At 47.9% G+C, this 12557-nt stretch overlaps 1 protein-coding gene across 2 annotated transcripts in view; it reads right to left on the reverse strand.

Moving 5' to 3' along the window:
* Cables1 (Cdk5 and Abl enzyme substrate 1) overlaps window positions 1-12557 on the reverse strand; it is a 110924-nt gene that overhangs the window by 31842 nt on the left and 66525 nt on the right. Inside the window, exon 4 of one of the 2 annotated variants that reach the window (XM_052155644.1) lies at window positions 5945-6022. The exons of the other annotated variant lie outside the window; for it this stretch is intronic. Coding sequence (XP_052011604.1) covers window positions 5945-6022 — 78 coding nt within the window. The remainder of the gene's footprint in view (window positions 1-5944; window positions 6023-12557) is intronic. 2 annotated transcript variants of the gene reach the window in all.

The following is a 12557-nucleotide window of genomic DNA, read 5'->3' on the forward strand; positions in this document are numbered from 1 at the left end:
TGGCATGTTCCACCCTAGCTGCATTGCCGCCCACTGGGTTATTCTTGGTGTCTCTGCTGCTTTTGTTTTTTCCTGGAGAGTCTGTGAGGTCTTGAATGCTTCCCACAACCCTGACCATGAAAAGGATTCTGGTATTTGCAGTTCAGGATACTGTCTATTGCTACCCTGTACAGTCTTGGGCTACAGAGCCACTGTAGGGCATGGTTCATGGGTGTCCTGTGGTAGGCAAGACCCTGAGTTTCTAACATAAAGGTCCAGAAAAAAGGAGCTATCAAAAATACTAATAAAAGCATTTTCTGAAACGGTATGTGCAGGCAACTATGGAGTGGTTAGGAAATATACTGTTCTTGCAAAGAACCTGAGTTTGGACCCACCCCCAAGGTTCTGCTATGTTAGCTCCCAACTACCTCTAAGTCCAGCTCTAGGGGATCTGATGCCTCAGGCCTCTGCACCCATACACAACCCCCATACACGATTAAAAATAAATTGAAAAGAAAGAAAATTCTATTTTAAAAGTCCTGTCACCCATGGGGAAAGAAATGTCATGCCCTGTGCTGTGAACAGACATTCTCTCCCAGAAATATTGGACACCCCAAAAGAGTCAGTGGTTTCGCACACAGGCTTGAGACCTAGGATCAAATATTTACAAGCTCCTGAGTCCCTTTCCGATAGGACAGGAGGAGGGAGCATCGGGCATGGGCCTGTGGGGAAGGTGCTGAGACGCTAAAGCGGGCAGCACTTCAGCACGGCACCAGTAACAGTCACCTTTCCCTCTTCTCACAGACCTCCTCAGACTAAAGACCAAAAACAAACAAAAAATTACTCAGATGGGGAAATCATTTTTCATTTAAGATTCCATTGAGGGCAGGCATGGTGGCATGCACCTGTCATTCTATTACTTGGGAGCATTATGAGTTTGAGGCCAGCATGGGCAATTCAGACAGGCCTTATCTTAAAATAACAATGAATAAATAATCAAGGCTGCAGTTTTGGCCAGAGAACTTGCCCATCATGCATTAGGCCCTGGGTTCACCTTCAGTATGGGGGGAGGGGCAGAGGGGGGTCTGCCCACAGCTACCTGGAGTTACTCTTGGAGAATTTAATGCCATAGGGTAAAAGAGGTACCCTCATGGCCTCCTGAAAACTATCATCCAACAACTTGGCCACCAAAGCTGTGGGAAGTAAGCCCTGGGCAACTCCCACAAATACCATAAATTCATGAACCAACACGTCCATTCCTAAAGGGGAGGCCGAGAATGGAAGCATGGCTGGGGCCGAGCTGTCCTGGCAGGGAACACGGGCATATGCAGCTCCGCCACCCTCTGTCTTCACTCCCCTCAGCTGAGGTTGCTTAGTCTCAATCCCCTCAAGCAAAGCGACAACGTGAGCACCAGCTGGCTCAGTCCTTGGACAGAATGGGTACATATAAGGGTAAGGCACTAGGAAACTGCTCCACTGCCCTTGCACAATATTCTGATTGTAGTTCTGCTACACTAGCTCACAAACCTCTAGCTACACCCTCTGAAAATCATAATAGACCCTTCCCTCAGAAAGCTTTCCCTATACATCAAGGCAGTCTGCACTTTGGGGCAAGTTTCAAATAACCAGGGGCATCCCCTTTTGTTGAAAGTTCTGCAGGTCACCTTGGAAACCACTCTAACACTAGCTGAGCACGAACCCAGCAGCTGGCATGCTCTCTTAAGTATCTGGCATTGCTCTCAAGCCCATGTGGATCGAACCCCAGACCAGAAAACCGCCAAAACTCACAGTCTTGAAATCTGAGTTTTAAAAAAGTCCTGTGAAGAACAATTTTTCAGGTGTGAGCTCTTAAAGCCACCGATTGTTCACAGATAGGAGTATGAGCCATATGTCTCACTTGCAAAGTCTATTCAACTAGATTGTACCATAGATTATACCCCAGCAGGGCAGACAAGGACGGGAACAAGGCCTGGAGCTCACTGTGGCTTTGGAGACGTGAGCTGAGCATCGCTGGTAGAAACCGTAAGATTGGAGGTGGCCATCTGAGTGATGGTCCTGTGAGAGCTGGGGACATCCCACGACCTGGATACCTGGTAAATCACATTTCGGAATTCTCCCTAACCAGGGTGGAACACCTATTCAAAAGCAGGATTCCAGCTTGTACACAACTCTACTGAAGTCTCTCCAGGTATCAGGACCCTTAACTATGTTGGAAGTTGACTTATCCAAAGTTCACAGAGTCTCAAACATTTCTATGTCTCCAGGGGCTCAGACATCTTGTACAATACACCTGCCCTGGGGAGTTCTTCTCTACCCATTTATATGAATTCTTTTAGCTCCTCTGGGCTCCACTTGCCATAAGTAGGGTGACTACTTAGGACTCAACTGTTTGTTTGGTTAGGTTGGTGACTAGTCTCTATGAGAAAGCAAGACATTTTTGTGGCCACGCCCACTGCCTTGAACAGTGCCTGTATGTACTCTAGATGCCAAGCACAGGAATGAATTCTGCTCTGCAGTAGTAGCGCTTGAAAGTCTATACAGGGGATGAGTAGAGATGGAAAAGAACCTGGAGAAGTGGGTGAGGCCACAGTTTCCACAGCAAATGATTCTGATGAAGATTCAGGGGCAGTGAAGTGTTCCTTATCAAGGCTCTGTGCACACTGGGGGCTAGGAAGGACTGAAAGCAAAACCAGCGGAAAGCGGATGCAAAACCTCTTCTAATGCTGATCTGACCATCTGTCGCCATTGCTCAACTCAGACCGAGCACCAAAATCAGTTTTCACTTTAGGTAAAAACACCAAGCACACAGTTTTGGGGGCCATATCAGGAGCTGGGCCGGGGGAGCCGAGAGAATGGGAGGTGGAGTTGAGAAGCTGCCTTGCTGCAAGAGAAGATAGAAATGAGGCCCAGGAGGACATGGCTACCTATCGGAGAGCTGCCTGACCTGCAGAAGAGGTTCAAGCCCACGTGGAGGAACTGCTCAGCTTCCTGTTTTTATGATCTGCTTGTGAGGGCCAGAACTACACAGGGCTACCCCTCTGTTGCTGTGCGTGTTTGCAATTAATGCTCTGGAAGAATCAGGCCCATGACGCTTGTTCCACACATGTAAGCACAAAGGAAACATGGCTTCCAGAAAACAGAGCTTGGAGTTCTGGGGCTGCTATACAAGCCCACTCCACCCCTGCACAACTGTGGCCACCCTGGATACAGAGCAGGAAGGACAGATTATCTGACCTCTAAAGGCTTCCACCCTTGAACTCCTATGACAGAGGGATCTGTGTCACAGGAAGAACATCTGGGGCAAAAGGGGGCACGTTCCACAGTGGGAATGTGTTATATAACATCAATGTTTATTAATAAATACTACTGTGCTATACAGACATGCATACTTTCTTAGATATGTTTATTGATATAGCTTTATTATTTGAGAAGTTATTTCCCATTAGTGAAAGAATTGTAGCTATCAGTGGATAATTACAGCAAATGGACTAGTATTTATAAACAGGATGCAGGCTTATTAAACTGTCAAGAGCACAGAGCACCCCCGGCCACTTGAGTGCAGTATTTGGCATCACACTCAAGGGTTTCTCCAGGACTTTGGGAGAATGTAGAATCTGTTACAGACCACAGGCTGGTTACCCTGTGAGGCCTTACAGAGAAATGGACAGTGTTCTTTGGTTACAGAATTCATTGTTGGGCTCCTTAGTTTCCTTGACTCTAAGCCTTGGAGAAGTGGTGCACTCGAATCTGCTCATGTCTAGGATGTAGAAGTTCTACCTATGCCTCCATTCAGCGCCACAGTCAGATCCACAGGTGGTATAAGAGGCCTTCCCAGCATCAGGGATACCATGCTTGGACAGATGCTTGGCACCAGCTGCCTGCCAGCCTGTATTTCCCTGAGATATGTAAAAATGTAGAAGGCCACATGGAGCCACAGTGAGACAGTTTGGATTATCTTCGCTCAGACATTCTTGTGAGAAGCATAAATCTCCGTGGTTCTTTACACTTCCTCTCCAATGTTGCTGTCAGAAAAATGGGGTCCTGACCAGTGGGTCCCCTGACCTGTCAGCATACCAAGTGCCATGCTAAGAACTTTGAGTCCGCAAGCTCTTGTGAGCCTCAGCTGCTCTCTGGAAAGCAGATGGCATCAATGTTCCATATCCTGAAAAGATTTCTACCCTGTGGAATTCGTGTGGCCTGTCTGAATGGGAGGGGTTACTCTTCCAGAAAGTGGGAACCATATAACCAGTTCCCCATCCCCTCTCTCGTCTGGGACCGCTGCTTTCACAGATGTTATCTATAAAATGGTACAGCAGTAAGGGGTAACCACATATGGAAATTAATCCTTTGAGAATGAACCTAACATGGACACTTCAAAGATGAGATGTACAGCCAAATTACCTTACAGAAGCTGGAGAAGGCAGTAGTCACCTATTGGGACATCTCCAGCTTCTATTAAAGATGGTGACGAACTTTGTATGTAAACTGATATGTCTTCTTCTCCATAGAGTAAGGTCAGGAGGATACGTTCTCCTCCTGCATCCTTAGTACACGGTCATATGGTAAGTAGTATATAAAAAGCTCTCCAACCAACCAACCAACCAATTGAATGGAGCAGGAGAAAGAATGCATCAACCAGAAAGGTCAACAAAGGAGTCAAGAAAAGAGGCAGCTCCACAGTTCCCTTTCAGGCCACGGCCAGAACAGGCTGTGGATGCAGATCCCCCAGGGCTGTAGAAGAGGTAGGGCTGCTCTGGGCTTTGCTGTTTTCCCTTCTGATTCAGCCACATCTGTGGCCATGGCATGTTCGACAGGTAAAAGAAAACTTCTCTGGGACATCCTTCAGCCACAGCTGGCCTATATGGGCTATAAACCAGCCCCATGGTTGTACCACATGGGCTGTAAACCTCCAAGCTATAGGATCTGCTGGTACTTTTTCTAGATCACCTACTTTGCAAGGTTGTTCTAAGGGTGCTGAAATAAAGGGCCAACACTTGGGTGTGTTCTCTAAAGCACACACCTCACCAGTAGCTGCTCTTGTGGAACTCACATGGACAAAGAACCGGCTGAGTGGATCCGGCCATGATGACCTGTCCACAGTACACAGGAAAGAAAAGGTCAGCAGGCCAGCCTGTGGGGGACAGTGCACCTGGACCACATTGCTCTCCTCAGGGGCTGTGGTCTACGGTGCCTGTTGTCACCATGACTAAAGAGCAGCTTCAGCCCTTGTGAACAGAGTCTAGAGTCAGTGTTAGAGATGTACCTGACACCTGCTGCATGTTGCCCTACCAAGATACCAGCAGCACCCTGCTGACAGATGTGGGAGACAGTGTAGCGGGGATTAGTCTAGACACAAGGGAGGAAACCAAAAAGGCTGAGGTGGTAAGGAAGGAGTGACGTCTCGACCCTCCAGTACTACTTCCTTCTCAAAGTCAATGGCGGGGTTGGTTGATCCAGAGACAGGAACCTGGCATGCCCCTAATTATGTACATTTGTACCTGGTGCCACTTTGCTGTGACATGTTCGCCCTATGGTGGCAGCTCCAGCTCTCCTGTCAGTCTCCAACTGAAGCCAAGGCACAGGATACAGTACAGTCACAGGATTTGGTCCTTACCTGACCTACCTGTTTCCAATAGTCAGAGAAACCCAATAACGTACGGTGGACCTTATTAGTTTTCTTGGTTCATAGTATTGGACAAATGACAAAACACACATTTAGAAAGCAGAGGATGGGCAAGCTTGCATACACCCACACATCCACACACCCACACCACACACTCACACACAAAACCAAGGAAGTTTTCTGACTGAAAAGAAAGTAGAACACCCACACCCAAATCAGACACTGAATTTGTAACCTCAGATGTAGGCAAATCCGTGAACAGAGAAAGGCAAGTCACACTGTGCACATTGGCGCCTGAGCTTTTCGCCCAGAGAATGGTAAAGCATGCATGCATATACATACCCGACCTGGGTACTGTCTCGATACGGCAGCACGGAAAATATACTACAGAAGGATCTTCTGCCACTGATAAGGACTATTCTACAAAGTAAAAACAAAAAACAAAAAAACAAGCAACTAACTAAATGCAAAGACTCCAAATTAAAAGAAAAGTAAAACAAACTTAAAATAGGTTCTAGAACAAATTAAACATTCATGGCATTCACAGCGGTATTTGCATACTCCCGCCTTCTCCTCCGACAGATGGCATTCTGCACTTCTTGCAAAACCCCAGCCTCAGCACAGCAGAAGTCTGCTGCTTTCTCACCCAAATACTAACCCGTGCGAGACCAGCCATACGTGAGAGGTGCTGGCTGGGCTGTGTGCTGTGCATACACTCCAGAGCAGACTACCCTGAATCCTGGGTGGCCAGTGCAGGCCAAGTGGCCAATACCACACCAAGAACTGACCTCTGCCCTGCAGTAAATGATGCTGGGGCAGCAGTGCCTTGAACCATGAGCTGGAAGGATGTTGGGACCCATTACCATCACTAGCTTGTCATACTCTGGTAATATGCTAGGTTCTGAGAATAGATTAGGGAACAATTATATAATCAGTATTAGCGGCCATCCCTGCTATAAAGAATCTACTGGGAACAGTTCTTATGCAATCAAAGCCACTTGAAAAAACATTAAAAACAACAAAAAAAGCAAAACCCCTCCAAAGTACTTATCCTGCCATCTGAGAATAACTTTGGCCAAAGGTAATTGGTGGTGGAAAAAAAAATGAAGAAATGAGTGAAGTGGAAGAAATTATAAAAAACATTCTTGGCATGAGGTCAATACGGTCCACACATGGGTTCATTTTTTTTCAAATTTCCTTCTACATCACAGTGTCACGAATACACTGCTGAATGCATCAGCAACTGCGGATCTCAACCTTGCTTTGAAATTATGATATTAAGTTGCCCACAGCCCTGGGATGATGTCTGGTCCCTGGCATGGCAAGTCAGAACACACTACTGACCCTGACTCTCCAGCATCAGTGACACAGTATTTTCCCATGTGCTTTATCATGTCTGCATGCTAAAGTACTTACAGTGTTCCATCTATTGAAAAAAGCTAGTTTTATCCCATGTCTTAAACATGCGATTTCTTCAGCCCGTGATGTCCTGCTCAGGCATACATGGCAAACTCTCACTGAGTCTTTAAAACCTAATTTGGAAGTCACCCCTCCAGGTAAGTGGGAGTGAGCTGGTGGGGACAGGCCCCTGGTCACAGGTCTTCTCTTCTAGAGGACAAGGCTAAGGAGCCATCACTGGGTTGTTCCTTTACAGATGTGCACTCTTTACCCTGAGACCCAGTCTGGAATCAGGGAGGAGCCCAAGCACTCAGAGACGCAGGGCTTTCGCTATCTATGGGTTGGTCCCATAGTGGTTCCTATTCATAGGGACAAACAGGACCAGTGATGATCCCCAGCTTCTGCTATCAGCTTTATCTTCTTATATCACTCTTCTGAGCCTCGATTTCCCCATCTAAAAATGGTGATGAGTTGGGCACAGACCCACACACCTGTTTTCTCAGTACTTGGAGGCAGAGGCAGGAGGATCAAGTGTTCAAGCCCAGCCTTGGCTATGTAACAAGTCTGAGACCAGTCTGCGCTACATGGCATCTGTTTGAAGAAACAAAAGAAGTGAGAGAATGAATGAATGAATGAATGAATGAATGGAGGTAAAATTTAATGGTGATCTTAATGGGAAGCTGGAAGAGAAAATGAGTTCATTCTAGAAAAACCCCTGGGCTGTTGCCTGGCAGACACGACACATTAAATAAGAATGATTTTCAGTGTAGACTGACTGGCTTCTTGGGTGGAGCTGTCTTAACAACAGACAATGTTCAGAACCTTTCCAGACCTCAGTGCTGCTAAGAAGCAAAAGGGCAATGCTGGGCATGGCTAAAGGAGAAGACACATGACCCAAATGATGTAACACACAGAGAGCATTAGCCATCAGACCTCGTTCCCATCAGTGTCCCATCCTGAATGAGCCTTCAAGACCTGAAGGGCCTGACTCAAATACATCAGGAGCCTACCTGCCTAGAGACAGGGCTTCTGACATGGTGTGTCTGTGTAAAGACTTGATTATGTGCTAGGTCATAAATGCTGCAGCAGTAAGGAACGAGCTATGAAGGACTTGTAGAAGGTGACTCATCAGAAGGTGTGGAAGTCCACGTATTTGAACCTGACCTCTTTCTTGCTACACACTCATCTCTGACTTACTAGAAAGATCTGCCTGCAGGCACTTAACCATGGGCTTACCCCATGGGCTTCCTGGATACCAACGAGCCTGCCTTTACCCATGCGTTCCATTGTAGCTTTCTAGTCTAACCCGCAGGTTACCTTGATGGATGGATCACAACTTCCACCATCATCAGAGCTGCTGGAGCCACAGAGGCTCCGCAGTCTGCTCTGCTCAGCCTGGACCTTTCCGGATGGATGGAGATCCTCCCTATCCCCATTTTCCCTGTCAGCCTCCTTGTTATTCTTCCCATACCCAGAGCCATTCCCTCATCAATGTCCCTGAAATACGGAGGAAAGAGGGTGTTGACCGAACCTCCCCACCTGACCATTGCTGTGTCTCTCTCGTTACTCAGTACTAATGCGTCTCTCTTTCCCACACACCAAATGTGTTTGGACATCTTTAATAGAGCAAGAAAATGAGAGACTGTCAGTGCCAAGTGCAACCCAAGTCTCCTCCAGCATTTCAACCACAAAGGCGCCTGTCAGTAAATGGGCCAGATTGTTCTACAAACTGTGGGTGCTCTCTGGGTGGTCCTCACTGTTAGGGCTCGGCCATGTTGACACCATGGATGCCATTCAGAAACTTGTGTTACTGTAGTACGTGAGCCGAGTTTAGCAACCAGGAACGTGGACTGTTTCCCAACGACCCCACTAGGGTGGTTTTCTCCTTGGCCATTCTTGATGGGGGGGGGGGGGAGAAGAAGGGAGGGAGGGAGGGAAGGAGGAGCCCCACATCTTTGAGTTCTTTCCTGCCATTTCTGGGCTCAGCCTTCCCATGGATTCTGATCTTGACAGGGACCAGAGAAAGAAGCCATGGCAGAGTCCAGCATGGTGGATTCATGACAGCATTACCAACATTGCCACCGGAACTACTGGGAACAAGTCTTCCATATTTCCTGGAGTAGATCTGGCCTACAGCAGAGACAGCAGGCCTTATCCAGAAGAGGCAAGCAGCAACAAGTGTAGAAGGAGACTTCTTCCTACACAGGCAACCGTTAGGCCTGTCCTGATTAGCACCAGAAGGACTCATGGGAATTTACAGCTCTGCTCTAAGAGCCATCTATCACAATGGAGATGCCTCAGAAGAAAATCGAATGTGTTTGCTTCCTTCAAGGGCATCTGCTCTTACAGAGAAAATTAAATTGGGCACTGATAGTCACGAACAGCATAAAACAGCCATGTACTGTTTCCAACGGGCTGTTGAAACATCTGACCACATCCATGCCCTTGCCTCCAAACACAAATGCCAACTTCTTTTGAACACAGAAAGCTCACAAAATCTTCCCCATTGGTGACACCTAACATTTAATTGAAGCTGACACCAGGAAGCTTTCCATAAAAGATGAGGACATCAAAAGTAGCATTCACCCCAGGGAGAGGGGACCTATGAGGAACCAAAGGTTGCATTTTCATGCAAACATCTGCCAGAGAAAAACATAAAATAGTTAAGAAAAAAGCTCCCTGGGGCTGGGGCCATGCTGTCTCTGGATACGCAACATTTCCTAAAGCCTTCAGGAGGCTCAGAGCTTGCCCAGAAGCTTGAAAGACCTGAGTATCCTGTCCACAGAGCATCGTTTCTACGCTCTTGGGAAAGTACAGCCACTCAGGGAATCTTGGGACTTGTAAGTACAGATGTTTCATGGACAAAACGTTTTCACGGAATCTGCTTTTACACCTCAGTCCAGGGATGGCGACCTTGAATAACACCATCCATGATCTTCACGTGCTCTGTCAATGCCAAAAATCTATCTTCTTGTTCCATTTCCTGCCCTTGTGGAGTCTGTTGGTTTTGAGAAATTTTATCCTTATTCCATAATAACCGAAGTATCCCACAAGGATATTAAAATGAGCAAGCAGCTTAATGGAGTAAAAGAAACAAATATTACGCTTGTAACAAGCGTAACAGTGGGGCAGTTCAGTGACATCTAAGCACAGTCCAGGGTCCGTAGCAAGAACTGGACATGTGCAGAAGCATATTTTTCCAAACTCACTCTTTTCACACCTGAGAAGTGAGAGATAGTCCCGACCGTGGTGGTACCCTGGGCAAACCCCAGCTACCATCTCTGTAGACACAGCTTCCGGGGGCAACGGGGACTTTAGGATGGAATGATACATTAACGTTGAGTCCAGGATGTGATGTCTTTACAAGGGAAGACCCATCTGTAGACACCTCTGTAGGCACAGAGGAAGAGATCATGTGACTATGAGACAGAGATGGGAGTATTACTGCTAAGGGCCGAGACGCCCAGGGCTGCTGCCAGCGCTGACGGTGAAGGAGGGAAGGGATAGTTCTCCCCAGAGCCTCAGGGAGAACACGGTTCTGCAAGCCAAGACTCCAGAGATGACAGAAACCTTCTGTGCTATTTTAACCACCCAGCTCTGGGAGCTTTGTAAGGCAGCTCAGAAAATGGATTCGGCCAGGGTTTGGTTGTATTCTTCCTGTGCACGCCTACCACGCTCATTGTACGCAGAGGACACAAACTGTTGAAGAGGGACAGCAGGGGTCAAAGACCAGCGCGGTTTCTGGAAACCCCGCTCTTCCCCACTCTGCCTGCACCACCTTTCCCACACCCGGCTCCTTCCTCTTCTTACAAAGCTCAACTAAAAGCCGGGAGAAGAAAGACTTGACTGCTTTGTCTTGAGCCTGAAACTGGCGATTACATAATGAGTGTTGAATGGAAAAACGGTTACAACAAAAAGAAAATGTTCTCGTCCGTCTGTCCTATTTACACACTCGCTGTTTGCACACTGGGAGGAGAGGCCCTCCTTTAGAATACCCCAGCCCCCTCTGGTTAGATGGGCTGCATCTGAGCTTTGATGGCAAAGTAGGAATCTGCGGGGCTTCCAAGAACATTCTTCACAAAGGATGTTCCCTTCCACCCAGAAAAGGGTGTTGGAACCCAGCCTGTGGCAGGCAGAGCTAGCCTGGTGTTAAGGGCCAGGCTCTAGAAGGGCGCAGAATTCTAGCCGTCAAGAATAATGAATCTGGATGAAAGGTTCTTAATGCTGAGCTACAAGGACCTCAGGAATCCAGGGGCTGAGAGCCAGCTGGCCCGGCCTGAGTAGACAGGCTCACTGAAAACCTGTGCTAAGTAGCCCACCCGTTCCAGACAGCCACACCCCACACTCCCAAGAACTCCTACCATAGACCAGGCCCTTATTACATGCCAGGGAGCTGAAGCTTATCTTGCCATTTAATTAGAGGGGCAAGAGATTTCTGAAAAACAAGCTACGTAATCCTCTGTCCTCCCCCAACCCACCCCTTCACAGATACCTTCTAAGCACACCTTCCATGCCAGACACTTCACTAAGCATTTGGGGCTCTGATGAATGATACAGGCAAGAGCCCTATCCCTGCAAAGCTCACTGTTAGGTGGGAGACAGGTTGACACAGTGACTGACACATGACACAGAGGCAGCATTCTGTGGGAGGAACATCCACGCTAGGGGAAGGCAGTGGCTAATGGTAAGAGGGACGATCAGTTTACAATGAAAAGGTCTGACTAGGAGAGAGAGAGAGAGAGAGAGAGAGAGAGAGAGAGGGAGGGAGGGAGGGAGGGAGGGAGGGAGGGAGGGAGGGAGGGGAGAGAGAGAGAGAGAGAGAGAGAGAGAGAGAGAGAGAGAGAGAGAGGTTAGGACCAACCAATGCTGCCCTCTGCCCTCCACTGCCCGCCGCCCGCCGGCATTCCGCTCACTGCACACTCGGCTGGAAGACTGCCCCCACCCACACTGAGCAGGACACGCCAACACTCAGTTATGGATGTTCGAGTCTGTTTCTGCCCCCTGTAAGCATGGTTTCTGGTTATACTTGCCCAATAAGGACTACAAAAAAGTCAACTGTAATCTCAGCATCTTGGAGGCTGGGGCAGAAGAATCATTTTGAGTTCTCATCCACATGACCTCAGTTTACCTAATTACACAGGCAATGACTCCATTTCCAAAAAGCTCACGTCCTGAGGTACAGGGGTTAGGTTGTTAGCCTATGAATAAGAGGCTCACAAGCCCAGTTTGGAGAAGTTAGGCCTACAGGTTAGGATGTTTCCTTGGAAGACTACAGAGCTTCCAGGGCAGCATTAGAGCCACAGCGAGTGTGGCTCTGGCCTGAAGCTGCTGGTCACAAGTAATTTATTTTTTCCTCCAAAGCGATTTCACTGGCCAGTAGCAAGGTGGGGCCTCCCCCAGCTCCAGGTTGTCCAGAAACCAAGCAGAGAATGAACATGCACTCACCGTCACCTATGATCCTGGCACTTGAGAGGGAAAAGCAGGAGATTGTGAGTTTGGAGTTACAAACTGACTCTTCTAGTGGAAGGACAGAGAGAAGGGCTAAGTGGAAATAAAC

The sequence above is a fragment of the Apodemus sylvaticus genome, chromosome 13 (assembly GCF_947179515.1).
Source record: "Apodemus sylvaticus chromosome 13, mApoSyl1.1, whole genome shotgun sequence".
NCBI classification, from domain to species: Eukaryota; Metazoa; Chordata; class Mammalia; order Rodentia; family Muridae; genus Apodemus; species Apodemus sylvaticus.